Genomic DNA, 20,047 nt, shown 5'->3' on the forward strand with positions numbered 1-20,047 from the left:
GGTCGAACCGCCTGAGAGGGTTCAGCTGGTCCGAGTGGGGTTCTGAAGGCCAGCGGAGGTAAGCTTACTAGGGAAGGGGGCGCAGCAGCAACTACCCGCAACTGAGCGGGGAGACCTGCGGCCTCCCGGGACCCTCGGCCACCATCCCAGCATCCTCTGCGCCGCGCCGGACCGGGACTTCATTTCCCAGCGGCCCCTGCGGCCTGCCCTAGCGCTGCGGCGCCTTTGTGAGCGCGGCCGGCGGCCAGGATCGAGCCCTGGCCCGGGCCCTGGCCCAGCCCCGGCCTCCAAGGACCGCGCGAAGGAAGTGCCCACCGGAGGGAGGAGGCGGTGAGGAGCGCGGGATGGAGCTGACGCCGGGAGCGGCCATGCCACCGTGTGTGGGACCGTGTGTGACAGTGTGTGAGAATGTTGTGACATTAAGGAACCGTGTGTGACAATGTGTTTGACAGTGTGGAACCGTGTGTGAGGCCATGTGTGACTGTGTGAGAATGTGAGACCGTGTGTGACTGTGAGAATGTGTGTGAGACCGTGTGTGAATATGTGTGTCAGTGTGACACCATGTGGGACAAATGTGGGATTGTGTGTGACAGTGTGAGACTGGGTGTGAGAATGTGTGTGACAGTATGAGACCGTTGCCCCTGTGTGTGCGGGAGCCTTTGACAGTATATAGGACCGTGTGGGATGTGTTTAAGACCACATCACCATGTGTGAGACTGACTCGGAATGTGTGACAGTGTTAAACTGTCACTATGTGTAGACCATGTGTGAACAGTGTGTAAGACCATGTCACTGTGTGTGTGACCTGTGTGTGCGGGATAATGTAAGACTGTGTTACAGTGTGTGTGACTTTGTGAACAGAGTTTGACCGTGTGTGTAGGATCATGTGAGACTGTGACAGTATGTGAGGCCATGTCACTGTGTGTGAGGCTATGTGGTTGTGTACGATATGTGGCTGTTGATGTGGGACCACGTGAAACTGCGACTGAGAATTTGTGTGACAGTGTGTGAGTGTGTGTCACTGTATGTGAAACTATGTGAACAGTTTGTGTTGTTAGACTAAGATTGTATGTGACAGTGAGATTGTGCATGACAGTGTGTGTGATTATATGAGACTGACAGATTGTGTGACTTAGCACTGTGTGTCATGCCGACAGTGAGTGTGACAGTGTGACTCAGAATGGCCTTAAATGACCCATTGTGAGAGCAGGGCGGGCTACAATGTGGGGGCATGTCCATAGGTTGCCAGGGGAGGTGCCAGAGTGAGAAACTGTGGTTTGTTGTCTGTGATTTTTGTGGGCAGGAAGCTGTGTGGGTGCTTGGAGATGCTGGTGTTCTCTGGGGTTTGGGAGACTGCTGTTGTGGTGGAGAGACAGAGAGATGGAGATGAAGGGGAGAAGATGGAAAAAGGGAGAGGGGAAGAGAGCTGGAAAAGGAGAGACAAACAGGAGCCTCAGACTTAAGCCTGAAAACGCTGGCTGCTTGTCGTCTGGCACAGTAGTTTTTCCATCCCTCTCAGTCTCTGGGGGCATGTGAGGAATTTAACAGGAAAAAGGAATGGGAGACCTACCATGTGCTATTTATGAAAATAAATGACAGAAAGATGAAAATTTATTTAAGAAAGGATGTACCAAGCACTGTGCTCAATGCTTTATGTAGATCATTTCAGGATCCTCCCAACAATTGATAGGGAATAGTTACCGTTTCACTGATAGGGAAACAGGTTTGCAGTGGTTACCTAACTTGCCAGAGGTTGTAGAGGTAGCATGTAGTGGTTTGGCTGTTTGAGACCAGGTGTTCTGATCCTTAAGCCTAGTGGTTCTTACCACTAAGTTATGCTGCTTCTTAGGTAATGGCTTTATTCTTCAAGACATTGAGGTCTGGTAGATAAGAATTAATGATAGGGGTTTGGATGACTGTTCATGCATAGCCTGCCTCTCTTTCCCTCTCTCCTTCTTCCTCTCTGAGGAGATTGCCCAGAAAAGTCAAGAGATTAGTTTTCAGTTGTGGGTTGTCATAAGCCAAGACCTGAAGTAGGCCATCTTGACTCTTTGATCGAGTGTCCACCACACCACATAGACCCTCTGATGCTCACTCTGTGTATAGAGATGCTTTCTCTGAGAAATTTTACTTTGTAACTTTATCTCTCATCCTTTTTTTTTTTTTTTTTTTGAGACGGAGTCTCGCTGTGTCGCCCAGGCTGGAGTGCAGTGGCGTGATCTTGGCTCACTGCAAGCTCCGCCTCCCGGGTTTACGCCATTCTCCTGCCTCAGCCTCCGAGTAGCTGGGACTACAGGCGCCCGCCATCTCGCCCGGCTAGTTTTTTTTTTTTTTTTTTTTTAGTAGAGACAGGGTTTCACCGTGTAGACCAGGATGGTCTCGATCTCCTGACCTCGTGATCCACCCGTCTCAGCCTCCCAAAGTGCTGGGATTACAGGCTTGAGCCACCGCGCCCGGCCTCTCATCCTTGCAGAAAGGGTGGGGACATATTTCCTTTCAACATCATGATCGGGTGGAAAGAATTAAAAGTTAGACCTGGTTTCCAGTTTGGCTTAATTCCTTATTACCATGATGTCTTGAATAATTAATTACTCCAATGAAGAGCCTTCGTGTGTCAAAGGGGGAAATCCTTGCTTGGTAATGCCATTGTGTAATTGCTGTTTTTGTTCTAAATTATAAATGGGAAGGTAACTTAAGCACAGAACATGTATGTTGTTTTTTTGTTTGTTTGTTTGTTTTGAGACAGAGTATCGCTCTGTTGCCCAGACTGGAGTGCAGTGGCGTGATCTTGGCTCACTGCAAGCTCCGCTTCCCAGGTTCATGCCATTCTCCTGCCTCAGCCTCCCAAGTAGCTGGGACTACAGGCGCCCACCACCACACCCTGCTAATTTCTTGTATTTTTTAGTAGAGACTGGGTTTCACCATGTTAGCCAGGATGGTCTCGATCTCCTGGCCTCGTGTCTCGATCTCCTGACCTCGTGATCCGCCTGCCTCAGCCTCCCAAAGTGCTGGGATTATAGGTGTGAGCCACCGCACCCGGCCCGTATGTTGTATCCTTAAGATCCAAAGCATGTGGGCAAAAGAATTGTAAATTTAGATATAAATGACTTGCTCAGCAATATCTCTAATTGACTCCTGAGGTTGGGGAAAGAAGGAGAAAGAGAAGGAAAGGTTTCTAGGCTGATGATACTGAGAGCTGCAGGGCAGGCCTGGCATTTTATGTTTTTTTTTCCTTCTCCAGCTCTACTTTCTCAGGATACCATCCCTCTCCTGGAGAGGAGCCTGAAGGAGTAGGACAGAAGAACTGTCAAATTCTGGAATCCTTAAAGCCATGTCCAAGGTAAGGAAGCATTTCTTCTCTCTCCCCTAAAATGCCATCTTATTTTTTAGGTTATACGAACATTTTGTTTTTCTTCCAAAGTACTCCAACCTAACAAGGTTCCATTCATCCAGTGACGCGTTCCTCATATCTTGCTTTCAAGTAAAAGTCTCCAAAAGCCTAGTCATCTTTTTTTCCACAGCCAGCATTTTTATCTTCACTCAAGAAATAGTTCGGCACCTCCTCTGGGTTTAGTGTCTGTTAGAAGCTCTCAAGATGCAAAAATACACTCATTGGCATATGATAACCTTCACTGTAGTAAGTTGATTCATTGAGATTAAGGTGTATGTTCAGTTGTAACCACTAGCATAAATAAAGCTTTTCCACAGACCTAGGTTTGAAAAGAAGGCAAGACAGGAGGGTTGTCAGGTGGTCTTAGTCACAGAACAGGGCAAAGTCTCTTGCTCAAAGTGATTTTGAGGAGTGAGATGTGTTGAGTCTTGAATATTAAAGTGTGGGTCAGCTAGGGCAGGGATTTTTCCAGGCACTCTGTGGGCTTTGAAGAATAGTATTCCAGGGAATAATGAGGTACCATTTTAGGGACATTCTGAGTGTCCACAGCTATGTTATTCTAGGTCATCTAGTTAAGATTAGTGAAATTAATATGTAAAAAATAGAACTTTTTTTGAAAAAGAGTAATGGGAGAGCACTTAAATCGACATTAAAGTAAAAGCTGTATATATCTATAATAATAAAAACAGTAGATAGTGTGGAATGGAGCCAGAAGAAACATATAATGTTAAGAAACTATTCCAAGTATAAGAATTCCATAAGAATGGAAATATTCATTCATGGAACATATAGTTATTGAAGACCTTATGCTAAGTGCTGTGATAAATAAAAATAGGCCCTGTCTTTGTCTTCATAGAATTTAATGTATACTAGTTTAATTATATGATGTACTGATATTATTTTAAATCAATGGAGAAGGGATGGAATATTCATTTAGTAAAAAAAAAATTTCTGTACACATAGATAAAAATACGTAGAGGTTAAATACATTGTATAGGTTAAATATATATAAAAGATACAAACCTCAAGTTAAAATATAGAGAATGGAGAAAGAGTAAGGTGAGGCAGATGCAGAAATCAGCTAGTACATCACTGTCCAATAGAACTTTCTGTGATAATTGACAGTAGAAATGTTCTATATCTGCAGTGTTTAATATAGAAGCCACTAGCCAGATGTGGCTACAAAGACTTGTATATACTAGCATGACTGAGAAACTGAATTTGTGATGTTACTTGATTTAAATTTAGCCATATGTAGCTAGTAGCTAGGGTATTAGACAGCACAGTCTTAGGCTTATAAAACAGTAAAGCCAGGAAGATAATTATGGGTGATCTTGTCCAAGTTTCTCATTCTACTGATGAAGAAAAGGAGGCCAGGGGAAGAAAGTGACATGTCCACGTGACCAGTTAGTGACTGAGTCAGATGTAAGAAGTTGTAATATACATTGAGGGTCAGTAACGTCGATCATGGTGAGTGATGATATTAAGAGGGTGGTGGAAAATGATGAAGGACACTGTAGCGAGACTGTGATGGGGCTCATTATTTCACTCCCATGCCCAGAACCTTCATTGCCTTCCTATCTTACTTGGAATGAAATCCAGTATCCTAACCAGAATGCATTAGTTCATGTGTGCAGCTAAAAAATGTCTCTTGAGGACTTTGTGTAGCAAAAGCTTCTTCACTAATGTCTACACAATAAATGATGTGTGTGGAACACTTTCCTGCACAAAAATTTTTTTTTTTTTTGAGGCGGAGTCTCGCTCTGTTGCCCAGGCTGGAGTGCAGCGGCGCGATCTCGGCTCACTGCAAGCTCCGCCTCCTGGGTTCACGCCAGTCTCCTGCCTCAGCCTCCCAAGTAGCTGGGACTACAGGCGCCCGCCACGTCGCCTGGCTAGTTTTTTTGTATTTTTTTTTTAGTAGAGACGGGGTTTCACCGTGTTAGCCAGGATGGTCTCCATCTCCTGACCTCGTGATCCGCCCGTCTCGGCCTCCCAAAGTGCTGGGATTACAGGCTTGAGCCACCGCGCCCGGCCCTCCTGCACAAAATTTTAAAGAGTTTTATTGAAGTGTTTGAGTTACAGTAGAATGGATGAATAGCAGTGCCCAGGCCTATCCAGCACAAGTTTTACTTTTTAGACCTGATTCATATTCCTTTCCTTTTTTTGAAGCGACAAGTCACTTCCTTAGATATCCTTGTATTAAGAAGTGTTTCAGAGATGGCAGCTTTTTAAACAGCTGATGCATGTAATTGATGTTTCTTGGAGCCATACTTTTGCTTTCTTTATAGATAACCTCCTTAACACTTTTGTGCATCGTTCTAACAGTAGCAGTTAACATTGACTCATTTTTTTTTTCCATTGAAAAGGTTTCTAAATAAAATCACTGATGTATTTGAGTCTTTCTTCAACAGGAGCATTACTCTGCAAAGAGTCATATAAGGGTAGGGGTGATGTTCATATTTGACAACGAACAAGACAAAGGCACACAGCAGAACGTATCTTAGCTGGGATCCTGGCGTTTGCTGCCATGCTGGGCATTAATCTTCAGTTGCTGAATTCCTTATGGAGAAATCTGGTCACTAGCAGCACTCAGTGCAGTAGCTGTTTACCAGTGAGTGTGGCAATATTTCAGTGTTTAAGGAATCAGCGTAGCTGTTCAGGTGTGTAACATTGAATCCCATCTCTATGTCAGCCCAGCTTAAGAGCAGGCTTTACTCTGTGACATGTCAAAACCAAGATGCCACAGAGTAAAGCCTGCTCTTAAGCTACCAAGACGCAGGCCGGGCGCGGTGGCTCAAGCCTGTCATCCCAGCACTTTGGGAGGCCGAGACGGGCGGATCACGAGGTCAGGAGATGGAGACCATCCTGGCTAACACGGTGAAACCCCGTCTCTACTAAAAATACAAAAAACTAGCCGGGCGAGGTGGCGGCGCCTGTAGTCCCAGCTACTCGCGAGGCTGAGGCAGGAGAATGGCGTGAACCCGGGAGGCGGAGCTTGCAGTGAGCTGAGATCCGGCCACTGCACTCCAGCCTGGGTGACAGAGTGAGACTCCGTCTCAAAAAAACAAAAACAAAAACAAAAACAAAACCAAGATGCATATGCCTAACCATACAGCAAGCCCTGGTAAGTCTTGAGCTGATTTATCTTGTTAGGAAGAAGACCCATTTTTAATTTTTAGGAAGCAAACTAGGTCTTGTTCCATGTTATCTTAAAGATCCTTACTTCAACATGCAGTAGTAGTATTTGGGAGCTGTACTGTAACATTTTAAAAACTCTCTTGCTCATCAAACAGGCACAGTTGTGTATGTTTCTCTAGTGAGAGTGGTGGGTATTTTTTGATGCATTTTATTATCAGACTTGGAGACGTTCACTATTTAAATAAATTAATAGTGCTTAAATTATATTATTTTGTCTCTTATGTAGCATATTTATAAGTTACCAACTATCTTTACAACTTAGTGCGGTTATCAAGAGCTGTTAGGCAATCACTTGTTGCCTCTTACACACAGTCTCAGGAAAATTTTTGTTTCCAACCGAAATTTGTCCTATATTGAAATAACTTTTATTGTACTTCTTTGATTCCTTCTTATCAAGTACTGATTATACAGATTCAAACATTTATTGTAATAGTACTCTTCTTCTCTTTTTTTTTTTTTTTTTTGAGACGGAGTCTTGCTCTGCCACCCAGGCTGGAGTGCAGTGGCCGGATCTCAGCTCACTGCAAGCTCCGCCTCCCGGGTTTATGCCATTCTCCTGCCTCAGCCTCCCGAGTAGCTGGGACTACAGGCGCCCGCCTCGCCGCCCGGCTAGTTTTTTGTATTTTTAAGTAGAGACAGGGTTTCACCGTATTAGCCAGGATGGTCTCGATCTCCTGACCTCGTGATCCGCCCGTCTCGGCCTCCCAAAGTGCTGGGATTACAGGCTTGAGCCACCGTGCCCGGCCAGTACTCTTCTTCTCAAGACATTAGAGTCATAGTCTTTGAGATCAACTTCATTTTATCTGTGACAAATTTTTTCTTGTTTTGATTCAGATACCTTTTTGTTTGTCTTTAGAAACAGGGTCTCATATATTGCCCAGGCTGGACTCAAGCATCCCAGGCAATCCTCCTGCCTCAGCCTCTTGAGTACCTGGAACTTTAGGCATGCATCATCACCTCTGGCCTGATTCAGATACCTTTTGTGACATCAAGCTGCTCTTCATCCAAACCATATGCCTTCCATTCATTTAAACCATCTACAGGGGAGGAATTTGTGTAAAACAAGTGTTTAAAATACAACACACACAAGACCTGGGTTGTCATTATGAAATGTGTACTGTGAAATGTAAAAAAATATGTGAGATACCTGAGGTCATCAGTGAGATGAAATGCATCAGTTTGACAGCTGATTAGCAAATGTTATCTTTGCCACCAAGCACAAATTCAGTGGCATACTTCCACACATAAGGTGATCTGTCACTCAGCTGCTTGATTGCACTCTGTTATGGTATACATTTAAGCCATATTTTTGCAAGTCAGTATAAAACTTTGTTTACTGTTTCTATTACATATATTTAATTTCAGAAAGTCAATATTGTAAGCATCAAACATTTTATATGTATTTTTATACAACCCTATTGATGTCTCTGGAACATTGACCATTCCATTGTACTGAGTTTGGAAAAATGCCAGGTTCAACCATGTACACGTTAAAAAGCTTAACTCAGCCTGTTTCCTCCTTGAAGCTCTTTACTTCCCCAGTGTATCTGATTTTCCAGTATTGAGAAATACTCTGGCATTTAATATGAATAACATATTTTATACTCGATTTACAGTGTTCTGTTATTTTCCAATTTTGTGTGTGTTATAAATCCTCCAACAGTAGGATTATCTCTCAAATTGTATACTTTCCATGACAGAATATCAAAACAAAGCACAAAGAAGTCATCTAGTAATTATCTGACATGTGTTGCCCAGAACCTAAGATACTGTCAGAAAGTTTTGCTATGTGCAATATTTCTCTCTAAAAGTATAGACAATTTAACTTTTTAACCTAGGCTCATGTGAGGATATGAACACTAGTTGAGCAAGAATGTGTTTATGTCATTTCAGGATTTGGTGACATTTGGGGATGTGGCTGTAAATTTCTCTCAAGAGGAATGGGAATGGCTGAACCCCGCTCAGAGGAATTTGTACAGGAAAGTGATGTTGGAGAACTACAGGAGCTTGGTATCACTGGGTAAGGACGTCTCCTGTAATTCAGAATCTACATGGGACTGAGCTCCAGTGTAATGTTGGGAAACCTCTGATGTCCTTCACTAAATTTCCCTTTCTTGTGCTTCCCAAAATAGGTTGAATTTGTAGAACTGGCAGCTTCATCTTCCCCATTCTTATTCCTCAGCTCCCTCCCATTATGCTCCCACCTTCTTGATGATGCAGAAACTTGATCTTACTTATATACCTGCCTAATTCCCCTTTTATTTTTTGTAAGCAGGAGTTTCTGTTTCTAAGCCAGATGTGATCTCATTATTGGAGCAAGGAAAAGAGCCCTGGATGGTGAAGAAGGAGGGAACAAGAGGCACATGCCCTGGTGAGTGAGAGAGAAATAGGGAGATAGAAGCCATTACCAGGAAAAGCTCAGCAATTCTGAAAGATTTCAGTTCATCATTGATGTTTCCTGGGTAGCTTTTCTTAAAGATTCAAAGCCTGGGAAGAAATATTGAGGCATCTTTAGCATGAGCTCCTCAATTTGTTCTCTGTTTATATTCTCTCACAAGTTACAGTCTTCTCTGACAGTAATCTTCTCTGATAACCCATTTTCCTATTGTTGGACCCAAATGTCACAGCATCTCCTTGTCCTTGCCTTTTAGTTTTATACAGGTTGCTTTGTTTCATTTTTTAAAAATCCAGGTGCCTATAATCCCGGCTTTTTGGGAAACCAAAGTGGGTGGATCACTTGAGCCCAGGCGTTCGAGACCAGCCTGGGCAACATGGTAAAACTAAAAATACACACACACACAAAATCAGCCAGGCCTGGTGGCATGCGACTGTAATATCTACGTGGGAGGCTGAGGTGGGAGGATCACCTGAGCCTATGATCTGAGAGCATTCCACTGCACTCCAGCCTGGGCAACAAAGCAAGCACCTGTCTTAAAAAAAAAAAAAAAAAAAACAGTTTTTTGTCTGTTTGTTTGTTTTCCTTTCTCAGTTACTCATTCCTTTTAGATTGAAGGATTGATGCATTTATTTATTTATTCTTTTTCCAAGCCTCATTGGCTTTATGTTTTTTTTGTTTGTTTGTTTGTTTGTTTTTGAGATGGAGTCTCGCTCTGTCACCCAGGCTGGAGTGCAGTGGCCGGATCTCAGCTCACTGCAAGCTCTGCCTCTTGGGTTTATGCCATTCTCCTGCCTCAGCCTCCCGAGTAGCTGGGACTACAGGTGCCCACCACCTTGCCCAGCTAGTTTTTTGTATTTTTTAGTAGAGACGGGGTTTCACTGTGTTAGCCAGGATGGTCTCAATCTCCTGACCTTGTGATCCACCCGCCTCGGCCTCCCAAAGTGCTGGGATTACAGGCTTGAGCTACCGCGCCCGGCCAACAATTCAGTTTTCTAATAGTTTGCCACTAGTATGAAAAAATGTAAATTGATTTTTGTATTAGCTTTACATCTTATGACCTTGCTTGATTCATTTAATAGTTGCCCTCACAGTTATTTTGTAGGTCTATGAGGATTTTTTGGATGGACAATCATGCCATCTACAAATAGTTTTTTTTTCCTTCTGATCCTTACACCTTATTTTTCTTGATGTATTGCAATGGCTAGGACCTCCTGTCTAATGTGTAATTGAAGGGTTAAGAGGAGATGTACTTGTGCTGTTCCAATCTTAAGAGGAAATGTATTCTATCTTTACTGTTAAGTCAGTGTAAGCTGTAAGTTTTTCTTAGATGTCCTTGGTCAGTTTGAAAATGTTACTTTCTATTCCTGGTTTGCTGAGCATTTTTATAATAAATGGATCAGATACTATTTCTACATCTGTTGAAATGATCATGTGATTTTTTTTTTCTTTAACCTTTTAATATGGCGAATTACACTGATTGATTTTCAAATGTGAAACCAATCTTGCATTTTTGGGATAAACTCTACTTGGTCAAGATGATGCTATTTCATATTTTCCTGGATTTGATTTGCCCAGTTTTATTAAAGATTTTGCCTTATGTACATGTGCTACATTGGTCTTCAGGTTTACTTTTATTTATTTATTTGTATATATATATTTTTCAAGACGGAGTCTTGCTCTGTCACCAGGCTGGAGTGCAGTGACTCAATCTCGGCTCACTGCAACCTCCACTTCCCGGGTTCAAGTGATTCTCCTGCCTCAGCCTCCCGAGTAGCTGGGACTGCAGGCACATGCCACCACGCCTAGCTAATTTTTGTATTTTTAGTAGACACGGGGTTTCACCCAGTTGGCCAGAATGGTCATGATTCTTGTCCTCGTGATCTGCCCACCTCAGCCTCCCAAAGTGCTGGGATTACAGGCATGAGCCACCGCGCCCGGCCTGCAGGTTTACTTTCTTATAATTTTTTTATCTCGTTTTGGTATCAAGATAATACTGGCCTTATGAAACCAAGTTGGAAAGTGTTTTTCTTTTTCTATTTTCTGACAGTTTGGATAAAATGGTATTATTTCTTCCTTAAATATTTGATAGAATTCACCAATGAAGACATCTGGGCCTGAAGTATTTTTTACATAACAGCTTTAATGGATATAGGGTTAATTAGGTTATCTGATTTTTGTTGAATCAGCTTTGGTAGGCTATGTCTTTCAAGAGATTTCTGTGTTTCATCTGAATTGTTCAATTTATTAACATTTTTAAAAAACAGCTGTACGATATGTAATGATAACTCCTCTGGTGTTGCTGATATCTATTCTTTTTTTCTTGATAACTGATGTTTTAAAAGAACCTACTTTTGTTTTATTTCCTCTGTTGTTGTTTTTCTGTATTGTTAATTTTCTTTCTTAACTTTTTGCTTCTACTTTCCTTAAGTTTACTTTGGTCTTTTTTTCACTTCTTGAGGTGACATCTTAGATTATTGATTTTTAGACTTTTAGTTGTTTTCTAATGTAAGCATTTGAAAACTAGATTTTCCTTTAAGTACCGTTTTAGCTGTATCCTCTGATTTTGATATGTTATATTGTCATTATCAACCGAGATATTTTCTTTTTTTTTTTTTTTTTTTTTTTTTTTTTTTTTTTGAGGCGGCGTCTCGCTCTGTCGCCCAGGCTGGAGTGCAGTGGCCGGATCTCAGCTCACTGCAAGCTCCGCCTCCCGGGTTTACGCCATTCTCCTGCCTCAGCCTCCCGAGTAGCTGGGACTACAGGCGCCCGCCACCTCGCCCGGCTAGTTTTTTTTTTGTATTTTTAGTAGAGACGGGGTTTCACTGTATTAGCCAGGAGGGTCTCGATCTCCTGACCTCATGATCCGCCCGTCTCGGCCTCCCAAAGTGCTGGGATTACAGGCTTGAGCCACCGCGCCCGGCCTTCAACCGAGATATTTTCTAATTTCTCTTACTATACTCTTTGGCCCATGATTTGGCCCATGATATATAACTTCTATTGAGGTTAGAGAGCATACCTACCTTGGTTTCGGTACTTTGGAATTTATAGAGACTTGGTTTATACCCCAGAATATAGTCTATCTTATTTACTGAACACACCGTGTGCACTCGAATACATGTTGTACAAGTGTTGGGTGTAGTGTTGTACAAATAGTTAACCCTGTTGAGATCCTCTTTGTTACTATTTTCTCCTAGTTTTGTCAGTTTCTGAGCAAAGCATGTGTTAGTTGCCTATTATGACTATAGGATTACCTATTTCTTACACTTTCAATTTTTGTTTTATGTATTTTGAGGCTTTATATTAGGTGCACACACATTAAAGATTATTTCTTTCTGGTGAATTGATCCCTTGATTACTATATGTCTCTTTATCTTTGGTAAACTCAGTTTTTTTTTTTTTTTTGTTTGCGGCGGAGTCTCCCTCTGTCGCCCGGACTGGAGTGCAGTGGCCGATCTCAGCTCACTGCAAGCTCCGCCTCCCGGGTTCCCGCCATTCTCATGCCTCAGCCTCCCGAGCAGCTGGGACTACAGGCGCCCGCCACCTCGCCCGGCTAGTTTTTTTTTTGGTATTTTTAGTAGAGACGGGGTTTCACCGTGTTAGCCAGGATGGTCTCGATCTCCTGACCTCGTGATCCGCCCGTCTCGGCCTCCCAAAGTGCTGGGATGACAGGCTTGAGCCACCGCGCCTGGCCAATACTCAGTTTTAAAGTCTATTTTATCTGACACGAATATAGTCAGTCTAGCCTTATGCTTACTGTTTGAATGTTACGTCTTTATCTGTTTACTATTTATTTTAATGTATTCTTATATATAATGTGAGGTTTCTATAAACAGCATATAATTGTGTCTTTCATTTTGATGATTCCTATAAACTCTGCCTTTTAATGAGGAGTTCATTAATATTTAATTATTTGTATAATTTGAGTTGGGTCTACTATTGTTTTCTCTTTAATATTTCTCATTAAAAAATATTTGCTCATCTCTATCTTCTTTTGGGATGTTTGAATATTTTTTATAATTCCATTTTATTTTATCTGCTGGCTTGTTGTACCTTTTTATATTATGCTTCCAGTGGGTGCTATTGTGCAGTGATGCTCCAAATGTGGTCCTGAGACCAGCAGCATCACCTGTGAATTTATTAGAAATGAAGATTCTCAGCCCTCAACCTCCACTAACTCAATCAAAAACTCTGTGCACAGAGTATAGCAATCTGTCATTTAGCAAGTTTTATCTAATTCTGATACACTCTAAAATGTAAGAATCATGCCCGTAACGATTATAACATCCATCCTTAACTTTTCAGTCTAATGAGAATTAGTATTCATCAATGACTATACCTATGTTTTTACTTCCTTATTATAGTTTTATCATCCTAATTCTGGGCTTATTTAATTAGATCATTGCTCCTTTGCAGTCATTTCATATTTCTTTTTTGACCCATGAGTCTTCAGAATTTAATTTTCATGTTGACTTTCTATAGGGCATTCATGAGTGTGATTTGCAACTGTTTAGAGAGGAAAGTGGAATTTGGAAGGGCACTGAGGCAGCAGAGTGGGAGTCAGCAGCCTCAATTTAAGTATGTTGCCTTCAGATTCTTTTCCTTCCAAATATCATTATCCACTATAATATTTTACTAATAATATTCCATTTGATTTCAGACATTTACCCCATTCATGCAAGCATGTCATTCCAATAAGAGGATGAATTAGTGTGGTGACTTATGTATTATTGATTCAGTATTTATTCCAAAGATACTAAGCACCTTCTATCTTTCCAGGCTATTTTAGGCAATGGGTGTTCAAGGGTGAGAAAAAAAGTTCCTACACATGAATGTTTACATTCTAATGAGAATAGTGAGTAAGTTGACATGTAATATGATATTAAATAAGTTAAGTGCTGTGAAGTGCAAAGCAGGAGGAAAGAGAAACATAAGAGTATGGAATACTTCATATTGGATGTTCAGCAAAGGCCATACTGAAGAGGTAATATGTGAACAGAACCTCAAGTGAAGAAGTGCACTGAGAGAAGGGATCAAGCAGGTATCTGTGGAAAGTGCTTTTCAGGCAGAAAAATGGCAAGTCTGGTGTTCCTAAAGTGGAAATATAGTGAATTCCCATATGACTGAAGTGGAGGAAGCAAGCAGGAGAGTAGTAGAATATAAGATCAGAGAACACCAGGTCATGTAGAGTTTTGTAAACCAGGGTAGGAATTTTGGCTTTATTATAAACGTAGTACGAAACTGCAGGAAAATCTTAAGCAGAAAAATGAAGTGATCTGATTTGGAACTGAACACGGGAAGGCAGATTAAGTTCTGTGCTAGGTTAGTAAGACCAAGCAGTTTGATAGAAAACTATTCTTATATGAAGGCATCTTAGGGATCAATTGAAAATTTACATACGGTTGGAATTTGTTACATAGAAAATGATTTTCAGGAAGACTTTTTTCTAACTGCAAATGTTTACCCACAGAGTTTTATGAACAATATGAACAACCATAAAGTTTTACATGTATCCTATTAAGGATATTAATACTGCCTAGTGTTGTTTTTAGGCCTGGGATTCCAGTGGAGTTTTTAAATCATGTTAACATCATAAAACTGGCTTATTAAAGATAACTTAGCTTGAATGCAGGATAACCTATGATAAGAGAGAAAAGGTGTTTGAAGTCTGTCATTAACTTAGCTATAAACAGCTGATTATGATTTTGGATGACCACATTGTTTTGTTCTTCTTATATTTACCTTACTGGTTGTCAATGATTATTTCCTTAATCAACTCTCATAAATTCTTATTATTTATAATGTCATTATTTTAGAATGCATTATAAGCTTTTAAATCCTTTAACTTGTTATGTATTTTATTCACATGTTTAAGAAGTTTCTTCTAGTGAATTAAATACAAAAGACATTTGTTTCTTGATGTCTTTTAGATTGGGAGTATGTATTTAAAAACAGTGAATTTTCATCAAAGCAAGAGACATATGAAGAATCATCCACAGTTGTGACAGTGGGAACAAGACATCTTAGTTATAGCCTTGACTACCCCAATTTCAGAGAAGACTGTCAAAGTGAGGACTGGTATAAGAACCAGCTAGGAAGTCAAGAGGTACATCTTAGTCAATTAATCATCACTCATAAGGAAATCCTTCCAGAAGTTCAACATAAAGAATATAACAAATCTTGGCAAACATTCCACCAGGATACAATCTTTGATATACAACAGAGTTTTCCCACCAAAGAAAAAGAACATAAGCATGAACCACAAAAGAAAAGTTACCGGAAAAAATCTGTTGAAATGAAACATAGGAAAGTCTATGTAGAAAAGAAACTTTTGAAATGTAATGACTGTGAGAAGGTCTTCAACCAGAGCTCATCCCTTACTCTTCATCAGAGAATTCATACTGGAGAGAAACCCTATGCATGTGTTGAATGTGGGAAAACGTTCAGCCAGAGTGCAAACTTGGCACAACATAAGAGAATACATACTGGGGAGAAACCTTATGAATGTAAAGAATGTAGGAAAGCCTTCAGCCAGAATGCACATCTGGCCCAACATCAGAGAGTTCATACTGGAGAGAAACCCTATCAGTGTAAAGAATGTAAAAAAGCCTTCAGCCAGATTGCACACCTGACTCAGCATCAGAGAGTTCATACTGGAGAGAGACCTTTCGAATGTATTGAATGTGGAAAGGCCTTTAGTAATGGTTCATTTCTTGCTCAGCATCAGAGAATTCATACAGGAGAGAAACCTTATGTGTGTAATGTGTGTGGGAAAGCCTTTAGCCATCGCGGATACCTAATTGTACATCAGAGAATTCATACTGGAGAGAGACCCTACGAATGTAAGGAATGTAGGAAAGCCTTCAGCCAGTATGCACACCTTGCTCAACATCAGAGAGTTCATACTGGAGAAAAACCTTATGAATGTAAAGTATGTAGGAAAGCCTTCAGCCAAATTGCATACCTTGATCAACATCAGAGGGTTCATACTGGAGAGAAACCCTATGAATGTATTGAATGTGGGAAGGCCTTTAGCAATAGTTCATCACTTGCACAACATCAGAGAAGTCATACTGGAGAAAAACCCTATATGTGTAAGGAATGTAAAAAAGCCTTCAGCCAGAATGCACATCTGGCCCAACATCAGAGAATTCATACTGGAGAGAAACCTTATGAATGTAATGTTTGTGGGAAAGCCTTTAGCTATAGTGGATCTCTTACTCTACATCAGAGAATTCATACTGGAGAGAGACCCTATGAATGTAAAGATTGCAGGAAATCTTTCAGGCAGCGTGCACATCTTGCTCATCACGAAAGAATTCATACTATGGAGTCATTCTTGACTCTTTCCTCTCCCTCACCCTCCACATCAAATCAGTTGTCAAGACCTGTAGGTTTCATCTCCTGAATATGTCTGAAATCTCACCTCTTTAATCCATTTCCATTCCATCATCCTTGTCCAATGCACATTAATATATTTGACATGGGATACTCGAGTAGCTTTCCAATTAGTCTCCTTGTATTCACCATTGTCTGTGTCAGCTGTCCACATTGCAGCCAAATTTGTATTTTAAAAAAAAATGTTTAATATCATTTCTCCCTCTTAAAATTCCTCAGTGGCATCCCATAGTTTTTAAGTTAAAGCACACATTCTTCAAAATAGCCTAAAAACCTAGCCTCTAACACCTTGTTCAAGGCTACCTTCCAAAGTTCCTATCTTTTGTCACTACCCATCTCATTCTCTGAATACTTATCCAGGATTAAGACACATTTTCCAGAATCAAAAATATCTGGGTTCCAATCTTTGCACTTCCATTTTCTGCCCTCTAATTTGGGGGCAGCATTTTGTGCTTTGTAAGCTTCAGTCTGATTTATAGTGTGGGAATAATAATGGTTCTACCTCAAAAGTTAATAGAAGAATGAAATAATGCATGTAAATTGCTCAGCAGCGTGCCTAGCATAAAGTAATTAAACATTAATGTAAAGTGAAAAGATAACCATACTATACATAGAAGAGCCGATCATCTTGGCCATGATTATCTCAGAAATAAAAGACATGCAGCAGCTCAGGACTGAGAGATTGTGAAGTTTTTTTTTTTTTTATTAGGAATGGTAGGCATTTTTCTAAAAGTAGGTGAGGAGAGTATCTAATACAGTAGGATTGACATTAGAGTCCATCATATAGGGTAAAATGGTGGCTTCTATCTCAGCATTGACTAGATATTTAACAGTTCTAAGAAGCTAATGTCTTATTTTAAAAGTCTTTTTTTTTTTTTTGAGATGGAGTCTTGCTCTGTTGCCCAGGCTAGAATGCAATGGTGCAATCTTGGGTCACTGCAACCTCTACCTCCCAGGTTTAAGTGATTCTCCTGCCTCAGCCTCCTGAGTAGCTGGGATTATAGACATGCACCACCGTGCCTGGCTAATTTTTGTATTTTTAGTAGAGACAGGGTTTTGACATGTCGGCCAGGCTTTTCTCTAATTCCTGACGTCAGGTGATCCGCCTGTCTTGGCCTCCCAAAGTGCTGGGATTACATGCGTGAGCTACCGTGCCTGGCATAAAAAGTCATTTTTAATAAGACAGCTTACTGAGATGTATTCATCATTTACATGTAAACAAAGGCAAAATCAAAATTAAAAATCGTGAAACATCAGTAACCAATGAAGAGTAGAAAATAAAGTTTAAGTTTGAACTCCTTTTCTAAATCTGGGTAAATGAATTATATCAAACCTATGTCATTAAAACTAATAAAGGTTGTTAAATTACTAAAATTTCAAAACTAGTGAAGAAACGAAACCAAAACTGTAGGTGAGTTCTCATAAACTGGCCCACAAACATGTTTGATTCTGTATGCATGAAGTTTAAAATACATGTGAATACCTTCAGCAGACCATGTGTTTTCCCTTTCTGAAACAGACCACTCCCTGATCCTTTATATCTGACCTTTTTTAATATTACTTCCTGACCCCAGAAGTCTTTTGGCATATAATCAATGCAGTAATCAATTCACATATGACTATAGATACAAACAGAATGATGAAAGTTTAATGGAGGATGAAAAGGAAGACAAATATTTTATCCTTTATATGGTAAGATTGATTCACTATCATACAGATGTCAGTAGCCCATGAATTAATCTACAGATTCTACCTAACAAAATTCTAATAATTTTATAAGGTTTTAACATGTAAGTGTGAACATACGTATTCACGCTGTTACACATATAAAGAAAATATACAACAAAAGTGACCTATCACATCAGTGGTTTAACAGTTTTGGAAAAATTTATACTGCTCTATACAACAATTCATTCTTTACATATGTGAAAGTTACTTTCAAGTGGTTTATCTAAATGTGGAACAGACAGTGATTAGAGGACTCTGGCACACTAATCATGGAATGAGAATGGCCTTCCTAAACATCACATGATGTTCAGAAGCCTCCCCACCTCCTGCCAACAAGTCATAGGTTTGACTGTATCAGACCTGTATAAAGGTTTTATATGACCAAAGATAGCAAAACAAAGATACAATATTTTTTAAAGCTAAGAATGGGAGAAATTTATCACAGCACATATAAACTATGGAATTCATATCCTTAACATAAAATTGCTCATAAAAATCCCTTAGGAAATGATGCGTTTCTCCAGCTCATAGTCAAAGGATATGAAGAGGCAACAGGTGACCAATAAATATGTGGTAAGTACTAAATCTCCCTAGGATCAGAAGAAATACAGTTTAGGCCAAGGAGGTACTATTTTTTCAATATCAGATTAATAAAACTGCATTGGAAGCACAGGAAAAGAGATACTATGCACAAATTTAAAAGAGCATGGGTTTGTACAAACTTTGTTGTAGGCAATTTGTCAACTTCAGAATTTTAATTGGGAAAAGTAGAATTTTATTTTGAAGTTCAAAAACTCGGCACACAATGTCTTTCCTTCCAGATCCTATTATACACATAGAACAATGTAAACGATACTTTAAAAAAAAAAGTGAGCTTTTGAGTGGATGAAATAATTTTGTAAAAGGCAAAACAAGGAAGAGTGTTCATTCATGAAATGTAGCAGAAGATGCTGCATGTTATATGTGAATGACTGAAGGGTTTTAAAAATGGGATCTAGTCTGCCCAAAGGATCCCTAGAGAAGTTCAAGCTTGGAGTTGGCTTCTCTACAGGCTGTGGCTTCTAAGAAGACATGATGACAAACCTCTTAAAGCCTTTCTATGTGAAAGTTATGTCAGTAACCCGTGCCAAAAGCCTCCTTACTCTCCCCTCTCTTATATAAGTAAATTTCACACCATTAACAAGTATAAGTTCTAACAATAAAATCTAAATGTAAATTACTAAAGCAAAACTATTAGAAAAAAATATATTGGGATATGTTAATGACTTTGGTGTCAGACATGTCTTTCTAAAATATTCAAATACCGTAAGGGAAAAGATTGATAAATTTGACTGTCAAAAATTAGTGTGCTTTGGCCAGGCGCAGTTGTTCATGCCTGTAATCCTACCACTTTGGGAGATGTAGGCAGGTGGATCATGAGGTCAGGAGTTCAAAACCAGCCTGGCCAAGATGGTGAAACCCTGTCTCTCCTAAAAATACAAAAATTAGCCAGATGCAGTGGCAGGCACCTGTGATCCCAGCTACTCAGTAGGCTGAGGCAGGAGAATCGCTTGAACCCGGGTGGCAGAGGTTGCAGTGGGCCGAGATCACACCACTGCACTCCAGCCTGGGCAATAGAGTGAGACTCTTGTCTCAAAATATATATATATATATATATATATAATATGTATATATAGAGAGAGTGTGTGTGCTTTTGGTCAGGCATGCTGGCTTATGTCTGTAATCCCAGCATTTGGGAGGCCGAGGCAGGTGGATTACCTGATCTCAGGAGTTAGAGACCAGCCTGACCAATATGGTGAAACCCTGTCTCTACTAAAAGTACAAAATTAGCTGAGTGTGGTGGTGCATGCCTGTAAACCCAGCCACTTGGGAGGCTGAGGCAGGTGAATGGCTTAATTCCAGGAGGTAGAGAATGCAGTGAGCTGAGATCATGCCAT

At 40.4% G+C, this 20,047-nt stretch overlaps 1 protein-coding gene across 4 annotated transcripts; it reads left to right on the plus strand.

Moving 5' to 3' along the window:
- Positions 1-135: 135 nt before the first annotated feature.
- On the plus strand, positions 136-19,372 carry ZNF583 (zinc finger protein 583). Of its 4 annotated transcripts, XM_033224569.1 has the most exons (6): positions 136-330; positions 3,242-3,340; positions 4,735-4,861; positions 8,483-8,609; positions 8,862-8,960; positions 14,915-19,372. In XM_033224569.1, the coding sequence occupies exons 3-6, from the start codon at positions 4,859-4,861 to the stop codon at positions 16,390-16,392; spliced, it is 1,707 nt and encodes a 568-aa protein (XP_033080460.1). In that variant the 5' UTR covers positions 136-330; positions 3,242-3,340; positions 4,735-4,858; the 3' UTR covers positions 16,393-19,372. The 4 variants fall into 4 exon arrangements, with proteins under 4 accessions (XP_033080460.1, XP_033080457.1, XP_033080459.1 ...); XM_033224566.1 differs by lacking the exon at positions 4,735-4,861; XM_033224568.1 differs by lacking the exon at positions 4,735-4,861 and having other exon boundaries at positions 8,865-8,960.
- The last annotated feature ends 675 nt before the right edge of the window (positions 19,373-20,047 follow it).

This window comes from Trachypithecus francoisi, unplaced genomic scaffold (assembly GCF_009764315.1).
Source record: "Trachypithecus francoisi isolate TF-2019V2 unplaced genomic scaffold, Tfra_2.0 Lachesis_group12, whole genome shotgun sequence".
Classification (NCBI taxonomy): domain Eukaryota; kingdom Metazoa; phylum Chordata; class Mammalia; order Primates; family Cercopithecidae; genus Trachypithecus; species Trachypithecus francoisi.